Below are 19,245 nucleotides of genomic sequence, written 5' to 3'. Positions count from 1 at the left end.
ATACCGCAGAAGAATTTCATGCAAGAGAAAGCAGCCAAGCCTTTGAATAAGAACATGTTGTACCCAAACATGGAACACATATTTTTCCACAACCCAAAATACTGGAACTATCTAAGGTATTAACATCTAAATTTGAATAACAAAAAAAGCTGACCATAACCTGCCTTCATGTATCTCCCTGCTTGTCTCATAAGCCAAACAGGAGGCCTTTCCACTGTTTCTCCCCGGACAACACGAAGGAGGAGTGGTTCAGCAGTAGTACTAGGGTTTGCTTTGGCAACAGACTCTGCATGATGACAGAAAGAGCATGGTAAATAACACCATTAAACGAATGTCAAATACACCCCTCATGGTAGATCATGAGTAACTAAAAACTACCAAAAGGAGAGGAAGACCATAATAAAAAATAGTGTTGTCTCATACCAATACTTATCATGACACTAACCTTTTATAAACTGGACTCTACTCTGTGAACAGATCATACTTGAACACACATCCCTTGCTTCCCCAATCATGGTCAACCTCATCCAATATTAAAGAATTTCATATAACAACAATTACAAAGACACATGTACAGCAATTGTTGAAAAAAAAATGAAGAGTAAAGAATATAAAAAGGTCTCAAAAAATTTAATCGGGGAACAAAAATGGAAAAAGGTCAGGGAAAATTGTTAAAATTCTAAAATCTTGGTGCATTGTTTTGGCAGCTAATTTTCAAAAAAAAATGTCATTTTTAGTGCACCATTTGGGCAGCATAAATCGTTTTTTCTAAAAAGAAATGCCAATTAGTCATTAGAATTATGCTTATTCGAAATACCAATTTCTGAATTTTCAGTGGAAAATGGCTGTGTTGAAACTTGAAAATCGCCATTTTACCAATTAATTGGAAAAATGATGATTTTATCTACATAGATGTACAATAACAGCTGCAGCAGGAAGATACTTTAATAGCACCAAATAGATATATTAACAGCTGTAGTAGGTACAAACGAGTAGCTAATGAATAGCACCAATGGTTGACAGGAACAAGCAACCGAATGAGACAACAGGACATTCTTCCAGATAGGTTCTGTTCTTAGCATGATGAGAAACCTATCACTTCATTATGCTTCTCATCTTGGTCTTCCACTTTTGCTGACATCATCCCACCTTGAAATCCATGCAACATCTGGGTTTTATCATATGTATCTGTGCAACTAACAAGACTTGGATTTTTCAGATATCTACATAAGAACAGTGACTTCAGTTCTTTGAGTATCTATCTGTTGGATACTTGAACCAGCAACATGAAAGAACACACAAACTTTATTGATTATAAAAATTACATAGTTTATACAAAACTGAGATGAATATAACTCGTTCTCGCTCTGATTGCTTTATTTCTAAATCAGTTTTAATTGATGCGTCTCTAAATCAACTGCGATTGATCTAATTTTCAATCAGATATCATTGAGAACTGCTTGATTGATGCAAACTTAGATCAGACAAAGATTATTCTGATTAACTCCTACTAAATAGAACTCAAGTTGCAACGAATACAACTGCAGTGAGACTGCAACTCCAACGCTCCTCAGTCGAGACTCAAATCTGCTGATGGCAGCTAACCTTATCAGTAACACTTGTAGCTACTAGCATCATTTTCTGACGTTCAAGTTTTACTTGAGGTAATGACTTGGTAAATATGTCTGCAACCATATTCGCTTTAGAACAGTACTCCATTGCAATTTGATCCATTTGCACTTAGTCCCAGAGAAATTGGTATTGTATACCAAATTACCAATATGCTCTGTTTTTCCATGGTAATTGGGATTCTTAGCAATTTGTATGCAGCTTCAAATATCACAATTTAAGTCCATAGGCTTATAACCTGCTCAGCCATACCACTTCCTTTGCTGCATGCATAATTTCCAGAAGCATTCGACACCCCCCCCCCCAACGCGTTCCCTGCTCTGGCCCTAAAACCACGTTCTAAGCATCTTGGAAGTGCATTCCCAAAATCCAGGTGCATGCTCCAGACCTTTTGGGCACACTCGCTGCCAATTTGGGAGTGTGGCACTTCCGAGGATGCTCTCAAATCTTAGAACCACACTCCCTCCATGGTCCCTAGATGCTCCAACCATGATCCCTGGATACTCCCTAATGGTAATGTTAATTTATTAAAGTAAAAAGAAATTTTGATGTTTGAGAGTGGTTTCAACCTCATCAAACCTCATATGGAGGGAATAGAATTTCATATCCCATTCAAAATTCAGTAGACTTGACAGTTTTCAGGATTGATGGGATTGTGACATTTTCATTGGATTTTATCACATGTGAAAGAGTATGTGATTGCCATTTAATCAAGAGCACCAAACTGAATATGTATCCTAATGTTGGTGGCATTGATTGTTGAACTCCTTTGTCATGGCTTTAGCAAAAATGTACCCTTCACTCAAACCAAAATCATTGATCAGGCATGTTAAGTTTTTTCTACCATATTTTAAGGCTTGGATTAGGTAGTTTCATCAAAATTGGGTAGTGCCAACTGATGTCCCTAGAGGATCGACATAGGCAAAGATTAGACAAGAGGCAAATAATGAAGGATGATACTCATGATGAGGATCTCAATATAACAATGGTGGAACATTGCTTGTCAAGGAGTGGTGGAACATGCATGGTGGCGCTACCCCACAGCTACAACATTTGGTAACATGGGTGCTTTCACAATTGGTGAACGGTTCTTCTGTAGATAGGTGTTTAGCAATCAGCCCTGTTTATTGTTTTGGACCTTTTGGTCTTCATATTTCTGTGTGCAGATGGTCTATTTTGTAAACATCACTATTTGGCAATGTTATTGTTAACAATTGCTAGATAATTTATTCCATTCCATAAGTTAATGATCTGCTTTCTATATCGCTTTAAAATTTGTATGTTTGTTTGTAGTTGATAGAATCTTGATTCTAGATGGTTGATGATGCTCAAATGATTAATCATTGATGTACTATGGATGCCATTTCTATCTTCATTGATGTACAAATGTGTATGTTTTCATATATTCTGCGACTAATTTGGCATTCTTTTAATATAAATGCAATAATACACGCACAAACACACATATAATAGACACTCTCGAGACGCTCCACTCAAAAGGATTTTTGGAAAAATGGCACTCCCGACGCTCCCGCTCCGCTCCACACTCTGGCAACCTTGGCTACATGAAATGCTGCCATGTACTGTGCTTCAGCATTTGGTATTGTAAATTTGTAACAGATTGTTTCTTGCCATTCCATTAGACAACACCACTAATCAACATAAACAATATCCGGTGGTAGATTTTCTTGGGCCAAAGTCTCCACCCCAATCTGTGAAAATTTCATCTATTGCAGCAAATGGAAATTATTCTCCTAACTGTAAATTAAAATACGCAATTTATTTGCTACAGCAAACAATGAATAAAATCACAACTGCAATTTTCACCATAAAAATACTGCAGAAAATAAATACTGAAAACTGATAAATTCTAGCACACACATAAGAATTTTGACATAGTTATTTTTGGACAATTGTCCCTAGAAAAACCCAATGTGGGAAAACCGGTGCAGCAGATGAGGGTTTTATTATTATTCTTCAGCAACAATTCTGAGTACAATAATTTAGATGCTCTACTGGCAATCTAATCTAAGGAAAATACTGGCAAAATTATTGTGAGAATTTTCTCTCACCCCACAACTAATTTCTGCCACCGAAATTGCCTCCCTAGCCACACGCTAAGCCTTCTGCATCACCCTCTGCACAGTGCTTGTGCAGAACCTCTGAGGATTTCGGCCTTCCTCTCACTGCCTCTTCCCGAGATTGGAATATTTCCTCCTGGAATGTTGCTAACCTCCTCTACCACCTGCTACTCACCCTCTGGCTCTATCTTCCCTGCTGAATCTCTGCTCTGGTGTATTCTCCATCACCACATCGATCCCTTCTTATATCTTCATGTTGGCTAATAATCTAATTGGGACACTTCTAGGTGGAAATTCCAGAAACGAATTTTGGGTTTTGGAGATCTCATGTATTCCAGCCTCTCCACCAAATTTCGTGGTTAGAACACCTCCGATGCTACAAAAACTAACACAATCAGGATCACAATATTAGGTCAACCACAGTATATCCTATTTGAATTTTTGTTTGAATATCCATTTGCAATCAATAGCCTTTCTTCCTTAGAGAGGATCATTAAAATCCCAAGTACGACTTTTCATTAATGCTTCATGTTCAACAATCATTGCTTCCTTCCACTGTTGTGCATTTGAAGAATCAAGAGCCTCCTGCACATTTTTGGGCTCCTCTCCTGAATCAGCATAATACATTAGGGGAGCAATTGAATTCTACCTTCAAGGAAGGTTTCCTAGTACGTGGTGGAAGAACTCTTTGTTGTATCAATGATCGAACCTCCTCTTTCACTCTAGCCTGCAGTTCCTTTTCCAGTTGCATTTGAGACTCCTTAACTTGTTGTTCTCCTTGACTTCGGTATACTCCTGCATTGGATCCAGTATCAGGTGCTCACCAGGAACTTCCTCTTCTTCTACATCCTCAATAATATTACAAAGTTCTACGTCATACTGCATATTAGCAGAAGTTGATTACTGTGATTTCTCAATCTCTTTATACTGGAGATGAATGTACTTTACATCTCTACAGAATAATAATTGTTTAGTAGCAGGATCAAATAGTTTATAGCTTTTTGACTCATGTTATAACTAAGAAAAAAACATCGAATGCGTCTTGAAAATGATTTCTTCTTCTTTTCTGTAGGAATATAAGCAAATACTTTGCAACCAAAAGTTTTGACAAGTTCAATGTTTGGTTTCTTACCCATCCACATCTCCTTTAGAGTCTTACCATTTAGGACCTTTGAGACTACCCTATTTCAGATATATGCAGCAGTAGAAAATGCCTCTTCCCAGAACTCTCTTGAAGGGTTGTTGTCCTCTTGCATAGTTTTGGTGCAATCCACCAATGTTCTATTCATCCTCTCAGCTACACCATTTTGCTTAGGATTATAGGGAATCATTAGTTGCCTTAATATTCCATGATCTTTGCAATACTGGGCAAATTCCTTTGACTTGTACTGACCCCCACTGTCACTTTGTAGGACCTTCAACTTTGATCCTATCTGTGTTTCTGCAGCTTTGTGATAAATTCTAAATGCATCCAAAACTTCAAATTTCTATCTTAAAAAAAAAAAAAAAAAAAATTGTTACCTTCCTAGATCATTCATCAATGAAGGTTACAACATACCTTGCTCCTCGAAGCAAATTTAACAACATACCACTTAAAATGGCCTGTAGTAGTTCTATGACTCCAGTAGCTTGACTCTGAAAACATAGAAATTGGAGACTTGTGCATCTTACCAATGTGCACACTTCATGTGCCTTCAAAACAGCACCCCCTTTTAGCTTGAATCCCAGGACAGATTCAGATGTGCTCAATTGTTGCATACTCTGGAAGTTCAAATGGTCGGGGCTTTGATGCCATAGTTTGCTGTCAGATCAATTATCAATTGCTACCGGCATGCGTCCAACGTCTGTTGCATTTTCAAGTAAACACAAATTTCCTACTCTGATGACTTGAGCAACAATCTGCCCTTCCTCATCATACCAAGAATTCCTTTCGTGTGAAAATTGACTTGTAGACCTGAATCTGTAATTCTACTTATGAACAGTAGGTTATGAGTAACCTTTGGAACATAAATAACATTATTTAGCTCCTTGAATTTGGTAGCACAATTTCAATAGTATCTATGCTAGTAACAAAATCAATGCGGTCATCAACAAGTTTTAGCTCCCTGCAAACTCTGGTTAATTCTTCAAACAAGTGTTTTTTGGAGGTCATATGATCCATTTCTCCAGAATCTAAAACCCAATCGAAAACTGTATCTTGAGAATCTGATGTGGCCATTAACAGTGTCGGTCCAATACTCAGCACAATTTGCAACCTTAATTTGCTTGTTCTATTGAGTTTCTTTTCCAATCCTTTTCCAACTATCTTCCTCTGCATGTCATAGGTTGTGATAATAACTACAAATCACCTTCTTGTAGGGTTGTTTTCTTGGATTTGCAGAATTTCCTGCTTCCTGATTTGGATTTTCATTTCACTCCTCTTTTGAATGACATGGCTGTCTTCTTGAATTTGCAGGAAGAGCAACCGAGCCTTCCATTTTCCATTGCACCGCTTTTGTTTGATCTCTTCCTATACTAGTGTGTTGACAACATCATCCCTGTTGTAACTTATTTTTACCCCTGTAATTTTTGTATATTTTTCCTGCATCTTCAAAATAAAAATATAAATATAAATAATAGAGAAAAAGAAAATTAAGAAAAAGAGAAAAAGAAATTTAGAAAAAGAGAAAAGAAAAGAAATAAATGAAAGGGGAATAATAAAAAAATAAATAAAAGAATTATTTACCCATCAGAAAGCGAGCACATTTAAATGCCGCTAACTATAGTTTTTAACATTTGATATTTTAAATTAATTGTTGATTTGTAATAAAGTGATGTGACCGGCGCCCGCAAAGGGTTAACAATCGCATATTTTCATTGGCTCAGATTTAATGCGCTGAGATCAATGGTCCCAGGGAAATAGCAGAACCCCCCGCATTCCTGAATGATAATGGAGGGGGCGGTCCGGCAAAGCAGTTTTTTAAAACCCGCTTCACCTACATGGCAAGCGCTCAAAACAGCACCCCCCCCCCCGCTCGATACCATTTACTGTCTACACCCCCCACCCACCCACAAACCACTCACCAACGTTGCTTTTCCTCCCACCTTTTTTACACTTCATGTGCCTTCAAAACAGCACCCCCTTTTAGCTTGAATCCCAGGACAGATTCAGATGTGCTCAATTGTTGCATACTCTGGAAGTTCAAATGGTCGGGGCTTTGATGCCATAGTTTGCTGTCAGATCAATTATCAATTGCTACCGGCATGCGTCCAACGTCTGTTGCATTTTCAAGTAAACACAAATTTCCTACTCTGATGACTTGAGCAACAATCTGCCCTTCCTCATCATACCAAGAATTCCTTTCGTGTGAAAATTGACTTGTAGACCTGAATCTGTAATTCTACTTATGAACAGTAGGTTATGAGTAACCTTTGGAACATAAATTACATTATTTAGCTCCTTGAATTTGGTAGCACAATTTCAATAGTATCTATGCTAGTAACAAAATCAATGCGGTCATCAACAAGTTTTAGCTCCCTGCAAACTCTGGTTAATTCTTCAAACAAGTGTTTTTTGGAGGTCATATGATCCATTTCTCCAGAATCTAAAACCCAATCGAAAACTGTATCTTGAGAATCTGATGTGGCCATTAACAGTGTCGGTCCAATACTCAGCACAATTTGCAACCTTAATTTGCTTGTTCTATTGAGTTTCTTTTCCAATCCTTTTCCAACTATCTTCCTCTGCATGTCATAGGTTGTGATAATAACTACAAATCACCTTCTTGTAGGGTTGTTTTCTTGGATTTGCAGAATTTCCTGCTTCCTGATTTGGATTTTCATTTCACTCCTCTTTTGAATGACATGGCTGTCTTCTTGAATTTGCAGGAAGAGCAACCGAGCCTTCCATTTTCTATTGCACCGCTTTTGTTTGATCTCTTCCTATACTAGTGTGTTGACAACATCATCCCTGTTGTAACTTATTTTTACCCCTGTAATTTTTGTATATTTTTCCTGCATCTTCAAAATAAAAAATAGAGAAAAAGAAAATTAAGAAAAAGAGAAAAAGAAATTTAGAAAAAGAGAAAAGAAAAGAAATAAATGAAAGGGGAATAATAAAAAAATAAATAAAAGAATTATTTACCCATCAGAAAGCGAGCACATTTAAATGTCGCTCACTATAGTTTTTAACATTTGATATTTTAAATTAATTGTTGATTTGTAATAAAGTGATGTGACCGCTGCCCGCAAAGGGTTAACAATCGCATATTTTTCATTGGCTCAGATTTAATGCGCTGAGATCAATGGTCCCAGGGAAATAGCAGAACCCCCCGCATTCCTGAATGATAATGGAGGGGGCGGTCCGGCAAAGCAGTTTTTTAAAACCCGCTTCACCTACATGGCAAGCGCTCGACGATTGCAGCCCCCCCGCCCCCCCCCGCTCGATACCATTTACTGTCTACACCCCCCACCCACCCACAAACCACTCACCAACGTTGCTTTTCCTCCCACCTTTTTTACCTTCCGCCAACATCCCGCTACACTTAGCCATTGCCATCTCTCCCACCAAATCTAGCAAATGACCATTGCCCATTAATTTTCTCCCGCCAACGTTCTACAGCATTTAATCCTCCGCGCCAATAACGGTCAATTTAACTAAAACCCATTATACGCTCCTAATAAAAGACTGTTATCCCTTTCAAATGGATCATTTGCCATTTTGGGCTGTAACTGAAATTCTTATAACAATACTGCAAGCAAAATCCCAGCGAATAGCAACCTTCAACCGTCATCATTTTTGGCTAATTTGTCTAATTTTCCTCAATAATTTTGTTTTTCCTAAAGGCTTCCCATAAAGGAAAATCAAGAATATCTGTAAATAATCCTCTGCTACCCCCTGTCATTAACTTGGACGAACTCCCACTTGTTGATACCAAGTTTAAAATTGTAGAGACCAATTATGAATGCGACTTGTATGCAGTGTTTTTAAAACCGGAACCGGTGACCGGACCGGTCCACCTAATGAACCGGTTTACCGACCGGAACCGGTCTAACCGGGACTGGTTTGGTCTAAACGAACCGGTTTTAGAAAAATACATTAAATAATTATTTTTTAATGAAAAAAACTATTTTTAAGATTTAAAAGCATGATTCCAAGCCAATAGAGACAAAATATGCAAAGATTGCTCATTTATATACCATGTAAAGGTGAATATATCAAAATGGCACCGAGTGCAATACATATCATCGACAAAATACATAAGCAATGAGGCTCTAAACCACTAAGAAGATACTAATATCACAAGTAAATTTCATCTAAGGAAAATGTTAGGTTTAATATGTTGCCCTAACCATTTTCCAACATGGTATCAAAGCTATGGTTTGTATCCTTGGTAGCTGGAAATATCACTATTTCATCTGTAGCTTGATCATTTGGAGATCAAGTATAACAAGACTAGCAAGAAGCTTATACAAAAGAAGAGAACCAAATGACAGACAAAAAGTCTGCCCCTAAATTAAAATAGGTCTGCATAGAGGTCCAAAGTCTGAGGTGTTTCAGAGACACGAGAATCATAGAGGTTCAAAGTCTGGTGTATTTCAGAGACCCAAGAATCACAAAGATCCAAAGTCCGGAGTATTACAGAAACCCAAGAATCACAGTAACTTCGTATAGAAGTCCGAAGATTGTAGGCCTAATAACATTGCAGAGGTACAAAATCTTCCTTGGTTAATAGAGGTCCGAAACTATAATGATACTAAAGAAGGTTTGAAGATTTCAGTGGATTACAAAGGTCTGAATTACAATGGTATTTCAATTTTCCCGAATTGCAGTGATATTTTAAGAACTTAGAAAATTGTAGTAAGGTTTGAGAGATGAAGTATCTAGAACATGTATCATTCCTATTGATAAAGTCATGAAAATCATAACCCCTAAACCACTAAACAACTGCGTTTTTTGTCATGTTTCAGTGGGCTGTCCATAAACCGGCCGGTTTAGGACGGAACCGGCCGGTTTGTTACAGAACCGGCCGGTTTGATACAAACCGGCCGGTTCCGTCCTAAACCGGCCGGTTTTGACCGGTTAGGGCCATATTTTGGGCACAGGACAGAGCTGACCGGGTTTATTAGGCCGGTTCGGACCGGCCAGCTATCTAACCGGCCGGTTTGACCGGTAACCGGTTTTTGTGTCCGGTTTTTAAAACTATGCTTGTATGAACTTCACAATTGGGAATTTCAAAAATACGAAGACACCAGTGATGAATTCTATTTTTGGGAATCCCTACTACCCCAGTTTTGTTTCCCTCAAACCCATCATTTTCCAGAATTCGTCACCTAGTGTGGAGCCCAATATCTTCCTAGCCAAAGAGTTGTAATCACTCAGAACAATGAAACTCTTTTCCATATAACTGTTGAGTCAACTTGCCAAGCCCTCTAGCTCAACCCTCAAGACTCCTTACACCCTTTTTCTCCTGATGCTCTAATGGAAATCTATCAGAAACTTTCTTTCTCACAAAGAGCTCATATAGAGATGGGCCCTCTCTCTATCTCATTGTATTAACTCAATCATTCACCATACAAATATTTAGGTATTATGCAACTTCAATCAACCCTAAGTTGATAACCTGAATAGGTTACAACCTTAATCCCTTGACCAGGATTAGATTACAATGGATCATAATCATTAGCCAAAATAACATATGACAAACTAAAAACAATTCCTCAGAGACCCACTAGCAACCCAGCCACTAGGGTTGATCCCCGCGAAACCGATGCCAAGATGTGACTAAGCCTCCTTACAAAGGATTAGTGTTACATATTTAATGATATATCACCCATGTCACGATATATTGTGAGTTGTTTGTTGAATAAATAATATTGCCAATATATATCACAATATTTTTGTCTCCAAAAAATACCATGACACAATCACAATGTCGCAATATTTTGCCTATAAATCATGAGTTGTTGGACTATATTGGCATGTTTGTGTCAATTTCACCTTATAACCAGATTTCTAATATTTTAACCCTCATTTTGCAAAAATGAGTTAGGGGATCAAGCTTTAAGGAGATTGTGATCATTTTCCATCAAGCAAATAAGGGGAAATCTAGCGTTTTCATTGCCACTAACCAATCTATTGTGGAGTGGGTATTTACTTGGATCTACCGTATCCATGTTCCCAAGTATATATAAAATTTGATGCTTGTACTTTCTTTCTTTATCAAGATTTAGTATAGGGGTTGAAATGTCCATCAAATATACCTCTTCTTGATGTATTTTTGTAGAAAAATTGCACCCGTAGATCCCTCCCTGGTTTCAAGTCTATTTTTCACATCAAGTTTAATGTTGATCTAAACTTGAATTTAAATTATCAAAATGAAACACACATAGCTATTCTAGTTTCACATTTTCTAAGAAATCACACATGCATGCATAAAATTTAGACATGATATTTTTGGTCAAACTAACCCTAGAAAAACCCTGAAGGGAAAACCAGCGAGGAAGAGATAACTTAATTTCTTGTCAAAGAATTTTACAACATTAATTAATGGCAATTAAATCCACTTATCTCCCTTGAAATTTGTACCTAAAATTTCCTTGGAGAAAGTGTTGTAGCTATTCCTTGAATACTTGAACTGGTTACCTTGATTTTTGTGCCCTTCACATTCAAAAAATCATACTCACACACAGCTTGCTCCTAGAAATCCATGCCCACAAGCTGCCTTGAATTATGAGCCTCAAACTGCCTCAAAATTTGAGCTCTAACAGTGTCAAAAAATAGTGCTTAGCCACCCTCGAACAGCCTCATATTTCATGCCTCTTGCAATAAATGCAGCGCAACTACCTTGAAAATCACACTATCCTTGCCTCGAATTTTATGTATGTTCTCTACCTTCGAATTTGCGTTGCTTGGCTATTGTTTTTACTGTTGAACACTTCTTTCTCTGCTAGGATTTTGCTTTCTCAACCTCCTTTTCTCCTTTCCTCTCCTCCTTCACTTCTCCAAATCTCATGAAGAAAATTATGCCTCTTCACTCCCCCTTCTTTTCTCTGCTAGGATTTTGCTTTCTCAACCTCCTTTTCTCCTTTCCTCTCCTCCTTCACTTCTCCAAATCTCATGAAGAAAATTATGCCTCTTCACTCCCCCTTCTTTTATAAACTCATTAATTACTAAAACCACTAACCCTTGATCTCAATGGCCAAGATTAAATCTTGTCATCTCAAGATCAACAGTTGTGACTTAATCTCTCATTGAGATGACTTAAGTCACTTTTAGAAAAAGCCACTTTCTAAAATCACTTAAGTCACTCAAACTTTATAAAGTCACTTTTAGTAATTAAATAGAAAAAACCACTTTCTAACTTTATAAAATCACTTTATAAATAAAGTCATTTTTTCACAAGGGGTTCACTTTACCACTTTTCCTAGGCTAGGCACAAAGCACTAGGAAACACTTCCTTGGTACCATTTTTCAACACTTCCTCTAACCAAGGAAGGTGTTTCTCACCATTCTCATCTTGCCCTTGAAGTAGAAATGCTTGCCACTTGGCAAGGACCTTGTGAGAATATCTGCAACCTGCTCACCAATGGTTATGTACTCTCACGAGGGCTCAAAGGGAGACTTAGACCTAGGTAAAAAGGATATTCTCTTATGAAGGGTATCCTAGACCTAAGACTCTCTAAGGAAACAAGGTTCTCCAAGTGGCTTTGTAAGATAAAGAACAAATCATGATATGGGACCACAAATGGGAGCCTTGGGAGGATCCAAGCTTGACCTAGGGTTTGAATGACCTTTAAGAGAATATCTAGGTCAAGTGAGGATATGGGAAGGTCACAAGAACAATTAACTTTCTTTGATTTTTTGAGTAAATAGACCTTCAAACGCTAACCAAAGAAGACCTAGACCAAAACAGATTTGGAGTTAGGGCCTAGTGTTTCTCCTAAACTAACCACGAGATAGGTCTCAAATTTTCAGGGCTAGTAGAGGATACATCAACGCAATTCCTTACCAACTCGCTCTTCCAGGGGATGGCTCTCAAGCAATTTGCTTGATGCCCTAGCTAGGCGTCTAGGGTTAGGGCAGAGATCAAAGAAAGGATAAAAAGGGTTTTGGAAGTGATCAACAAAGGATTGAAGATCAATGCCTAGCCAATTGAGATGAATGGAGTCAAGATGAGTTTGGATTTTTTTTAGATTCTCGCTCTACCAAGGAGCCCTTTTTGCAACTTCGCTAGCCTAGAGTGGTACTAGTTAGGTCACAAAAGGAATTTATACTTCGTTCTACAAATTTTGATGGAGTTACAAGGCTAAGGTACACAAACCAACCTCTAGGAACATTCATTCTTTTTGCCAAATTAATAACATATGCAATGTATTAAGATGAATTCGCATTAATTTAGGGCACAAGTAAAATCATGACATAACATTCCATACATTAGACATGCATCAATAAAAATTTCGCATGAAAGAGCACTTACATGACAAAAAGAGTATAACCATCCATCACATTTGCAAAAGTGAAGCTCCAAGATAAGATAGCAATAATCTAAACATCAAAGTGCACCAAGAAAATTCCAATTCGTCCATCAATAGAAGGTTTGAATTCTTTACAAGAGAAGAAATCCAATCGAAGTCATGATGAATGAATGAGAGTGACTCTCTCATATTTATACAATCCTCTAAGGTATTCGAATGACCTAAATTAGCCTAATAATGCCCCTAAAATATTATAATGTGCAAAATAACAATAATAATTGGTGACAAGCCCACCAAATAGTTCCAAATATGAATAATAAGCCTCTCAATAGGGTCAAAATGATAAAACAATGGCCAATAGGGTCATTGGAAGGCCAAATTGAGTCCCTCATGTGCCATAATGAATGAGAGTTCCAACAACAAATGATAAAGGGGGTGGCCCCTTAATCTCCAAGCAAATAATCTGTGGTGCTCCCAAGTGGCTGTGGGGGCACAAAGAATGGCCTCATGGGCCTCCAACTGGAACAAGCCCCCCCTTGTCTCCCTAGGTGAGACAAAACCCCATTTGGGCCCTGGATCAATTACCAAGTGTGTAGCCAGTTGGGCAATGTGGTCTAAGTACATCATCATCACCGAATAACTGGGACACGAGCAAGCAATAAGTGGTGCTGAAGGATCCCATGGTGTGGCTATCTGCTCTCTGTTGTGGTGGAGGCCCATGGCTCTCAACGCCCACCCTAAAAGTGCCATCATGACCCTCTGGAGGGCTTGGATTCCGTATAGGGAGGCCAAACCCCAAGATGAAGACCCACCTGCAATCCTGTATAAGATCCAATGCATCTCTTCACCTTCTAGTACAACAATTCATTAGTGCAACTAAGTAAATGAGCTTACAAATCAGAGGCACAAGTGGACACTTCAAAGTGGCATACCCTTCCATAATGGGCTTTAGAATGTACAGATGTCCCTGGGCTCAAGAGGGAGGTTAATCAGGGACCCTATTAGGTGGTTTCAACCTCTAAGGGAATGACAGGTCCATGGTACATCCGTCAAATGACAAGTGTCATGTGAAATAATGATGGAACGAAGTGGGGCAATAGAGAGGGCTCCAAGTCACATGCCATGGTACAAGAGTAGTTATAATGAGGGAAGACCACACATGGGTGTATAAATGTAGAAGGGAGCAATCGTGGTACATGAGTTACCCCGACATTTGTTTTTCCACCCTTCTTCATATGCATTTTGACTTTGATTGATTTTTCTTTCTTTTAACGGCTCAGGGCTCCAGGGAATGAAAGCATGATATGAATGATATAGCAGTGATTACCCCCTTAGGGTAGGGAAGTTCATCGCTCACTAGGGGTTGGGACAATCATGGATTCCTTAATGATGCATTGGTTGGCAGCAATACTCCCTAGGAACCAAGGTGATGGCCATAATGATAGAGGTAGAAATCATGTTTGGCTTTTGCCCAAGTGCTAAATTTTTATGTCCCGACCATCTTTTGCATTTTATGGTACATTTCCTGTTCAAAGTGGCCAAATTATGCTTTTTACTTTCTTTTTAACTGCATCAACCTCCGAGGCATCGTTCCAGGCCTGACCTAAAGTGTGGACAAGGGGAAGGGGAGGCTAACTCCTTGTGGACCCTATGCACAAATGTGGACCCAGATGGGAAAAATGTGAAAAGGGATTATGATGAGCGGAGGGGAGTGATGCATGTGGTGTCGAGAAGCGAGACCAAACAACCAAAATCGAGGTTTCCCATGTAGTGCCACTCCTATAGCTAGTAGCTAGTAGAGGAGATCCCACAGGACTAGGATACAAGACTAACCACCAAGTTGGACAAGGGAACAAGAGCACAGACCAAGCCCATTCTTTCCATCGAATCCCCCCACTAATTCATGTCCAAATGTGCCCATGATAAGTAAGCAAAAATACCCAATTACATAATGAAAATCCATACCTTCGGGGTTGGAAGTCCCACCTTCAAACATACAATCATAAGAGATGGGCGAGGGCACACAATGGCTGGCTCAGGTGGCAGAGAACGGTGGCACATTGAGTTATCTGGCGGCTGCAAGGGGTTGTTGGCTACCGACTAAAGACAATCCTAGGATAAAAATTTCTCCTATGGGTGTCAACCACTGGTGGTGGGTAACAGTTACCACAACACACGTTTTACAACCACCCAATGCACCCTCCTGGGCTCCACTATGAACTAACTTAATGTATTGACTACAAAACAAATATTTGGTTTGATATTGAACAAATACATCAATGAACTGATCAAATGACTATATAAAGTGGGATCTACCAACTCAAAATCAGAAGCATGCAACTTCTTCTAGTTGATAATCATAGATGTGATCATGGGCCTGCAGTCCTCCATATGAATCTCCTCAGTATGTCCACTGTGTACTTGCCCTGTCCTAGGAAGATATGCCCATCCTCCTGCCAAATCTTCAATCCTAGAAAATAGTGCATCCATCCTATATCGGTCATCTCGAATTTTAAAGCAAGGTCTTTCTTGCGGTGCTTAATGAGATTCTCCTCTCCTGTAATAAACAGATTGTCAACATACAGTACAAGAATAAGTGGATCCTCGGCAACCACAATGTAATATAAGTTCGGATTTGCATCACTCTTCTTGAAACCCATCTGCTGCAAGTAGGAATCAATCTGCGAATACCACGCTCTCGGTGCCTGCTTCAGCCCATACAAGGCCTTCTTCAGTCTACATACATGGGAATCTCTCCCATGCACCTCAAAGCCCTGTGGTTGCTCAATATATACCTCCTCCTATATGATCCCATTGAGAAAAGCGATCTTCACATCCATCTGATGGATCTTCCAACCCATCTTTGTTGCAATGGAGATCATTGCTCTAATTGAAGTGTATTGAGCCACAGGTGTGAAGGTCTCATCATAGTCAATTCCCTCTACCTATGAGAACCCCCATGACACAAAACGAGCTTTGTACTTCTCGATGCTGCCATCTGCAGCATATTTGATCTTGTAGAGCCATCTTGAAGTCATAATTGATTTTCCCTCAGGCCTAGGCACAATCTCCCACACATCGTTCTTCATGATGGAAGCATACTCTTCCACCATGGTATCCCTCTAGACTTGTTAGCATGCAGTGTCCTAGTAGCTAGATGGCTCAATGTCCACAATGCTACTCACCATAGCCAAATATCTACCAAACCTTTCGGGTGGTCTGCTTTCTCTAACTAACCACTTGGGCTTTCCCACTGTCTCTTAGGCTTCCTGCAAGGTATCACGAAGCCATTTAGGCCTCCTCTTCCCTGAACTAGCCTCCTGAACTAGGGTGAGCATATCCTCCTCTATAATCGGTACTTCTAATGATGTGGCCCTACGGTTTGCAATGAACTTGTACTCTAGGAACCAGTGCCCTATGTACCTGTAAACTATGGACCTGTCACCCCTAAAGCATGTGAACCACCAAACCCCTGTGATCTTGGACACTGTGGTGAACCTACCTCCAGTGCACTACTCTGTTGTGTACTCCACTACTCTACATGACCCAAATCTCTCGAACTCCTCAGTGCTTGCTCCTCCTCAAACCTCACATCCCACCTCACCACCACCTTCCTCAAGGTTGGAATTTAGATCCGATAAGCCTTTGAGGTCTTGTTGTACCCAAAAAAATGTCCTCTAATGTGGACTCCAGCTTCGTCCTCTTCTTTGAAGGGACATGTGAATATGTAAGGCACCCAAAAATCCTAAAGTGCCCCACCTCTAGCTTCCTCCTAGCCAAAGCCTCCTCAAGAGTCTTGCTCCCCAACACTCTATGTGGACTCCTGTTCTGCAAATATACTACAGTGTTGCATGCCTCTACCCATAAGAAGAATGGTAACCCCTAATCATGTAACATGGCTCTCACAGCCCCAACTATGGCCCTGTTCTTCCTCTCAATGACCCCATTATGTTGTGGGGTCTAAGTAATTGTCCACTCTCTCTTGATGCATGCACTAGCAAAGTCATTGAACTCATGGGAGGTGTACTCGACCCCATTGTGTTGAAGTTTCTAAGTTTACTTAGTTTAGAAACCCTTCATGCACTTTTTCGGATTTGTTCCTACCTACTTGTTATTTTTTCTTTAACAAGTTATTTACAAAGTAACTACTAAAAATAAACACTAGTGCATGCTCAACATATTACAGATCAACAACTAAAAGAAACAAGAACAAACCATAGTTTTAAAATTCAGTTGATTCGAAACGGAAACGGCCGAGTTGATCCGTTTCATTGCCTAGAAATATGACTCGGTGGAGGAAACGGTTCAGGAGGCCGAGTCAGCCATGACTCGGCCGAGTCATTCAATGACTCGGCCAACTCAGCCGTTTCCACATCTACTCGGCCCAGTCATTAAATCCGGCCAGACACCCAAAAAAACAGGGATTTTTCTAATTTTTTTTAACTTTCTAACATTTAGTTGATTGTTGGGGACTCCAAGGTGTTTTCTAAATTGGTTAAGTGCTATTTGGGGTCCATTCCCCTCTCCTAGTATTGATATGTTATTCAAATTTCATGGTAATGTTAAATTCTTAAAGTAAAAGTGACATTCTCCTTAATCTTCATTTTCATCCTTTTACTTAAATTTTTAACATTACCATGAAATGACTCAGGATGTTTGAGAGTGGTTCCGGCCTCATTGGATTTCATATGGAGAAATTAGAATTTTAGATTTCATTCAAAATCCAGCAGACTTATCAGTTTTTCAGGATTTCAGGATCGGAGGATTGCAATGTTTCCATTAAATTTTGTCATGTATTAGGGTATGGAACTTGTATTTAATCAAGAGCACCAATCCCTCTATGTACCTTGATGTTAGTGACATTGGTTGTCGAACTCCTTCGGGATTCGCTCCCAAACCAGGAGCTTCTGAAAATGTCACTCCCACTCCCGTTTTCGCTCTTGCTCCCCACTTTCGCTCCCACTCCCAAGTAACACTGAGCCAGATGATGTTGGCAACTCTAGCAGTTTCCAGTAGTACTGGTCACATACTTTTGTTGTAGAGGCCATTTATAGCCTCCTTGATTATGTGTTTTTGTTTTGATCTCTATATCAACATCGTGTATGTATTGGACAGTGCACTGGGTGCCATTTTGATATAATGGATATATTCATGAGCCTACTTTGATCATATGTTGTCTTCTATCTATATTCTAATGCTATGTGTCTAGAAACATGAATGAAAATCTTTAAAATTATGTGTTTTTATAAAAAATAAATATTTAATGTATTTTTTACAACGACCGAGTCACTGAAATCGAGCCGACCGAGTCGATACCGAGTCGGAGTCGGAGTCGAAGTCGACCCTCGACCGAGTCGGAGTCGGAGTTTTAAAACATTGGAACAAACACACCACATGACACCATTATTTTTGGACCAATGTCCCCGGAAAAACCCAATGCGGGAAAACCGGTGCAGCTATCTGAGGGTTTTCTTATTAAGCAATATCAGAGTACAATCTAGGTGTCGAAACTAGCCTACCCAACAGAGAATTTCCTTAGCAGCTATACTTCACAGTTTGAGAGAAATCTCCTGGCTGAAACCCCGGAAAATCCTTGCGACAGCTCCTTAGCACAAAATTGCTCTGCAACCCCAGCGTCCGCCCAATCTGAACTGCGTCAGCCCCTCTCTGCGTCACGCTGGCCTTGCGTCAGCCTTTCTTGGCCTGCGTCAGGCCCAGGAGGCCCTGCGTCAGCTCTGGGAGCCTTTGCGTCAAACATGTTGGCCTCTCTGGTGCTCTGCGCAGCACTTGGCTGCCTCTACGTGGCCCTGCATGAGCCCTTGTTGGCTTTGCGTCACTCTCCTTGGCTGCTGCACTGCTCTCCCGGCACAATCTCTGCCTTCTCTATTTCTTTGTATTCAATGCCCCTCAGCTACTCTCCTGATCACTGATTCTATCTCTCTTAACAAACCCCGCTCTAGAGAATCGAATGACTGATCATCTGGTGTCCTCTCCAAGTGACCTTCAAGCCTCCTCTTATACTTTTCCTGTTGACATCTCAACGGCCGAGATTAAGTCCCTAATCAATGGCTAAGATTAG

At 39.7% G+C, this 19,245-nt stretch overlaps 1 protein-coding gene across 1 annotated transcript in view; it reads right to left on the bottom strand.

Annotated features, from left to right (window-relative positions):
* Positions 1 to 19,245, bottom strand: part of HEME2 (Uroporphyrinogen decarboxylase) — a 233,720-nt gene that overhangs the window by 199,759 nt on the left and 14,716 nt on the right. Inside the window, exon 2 of the mRNA XM_089448822.1 lies at positions 165 to 286. Within this exon, the coding sequence (XP_089304948.1) occupies positions 165 to 286 (122 nt within the window). The remainder of the gene's footprint in view (positions 1 to 164; positions 287 to 19,245) is intronic.

Source organism: Pinus tabuliformis, chromosome X, assembly GCF_031772625.1.
Source record: "Pinus tabuliformis cultivar Carrire ecotype Pingquan chromosome X, CPIR1, whole genome shotgun sequence".
Taxonomy (NCBI): domain Eukaryota; kingdom Viridiplantae; phylum Streptophyta; class Pinopsida; order Pinales; family Pinaceae; genus Pinus; species Pinus tabuliformis.
The sequence above is the reverse complement of the archived record's forward strand: the minus strand, read 5'-3'. Positions and strand labels throughout refer to the sequence as shown.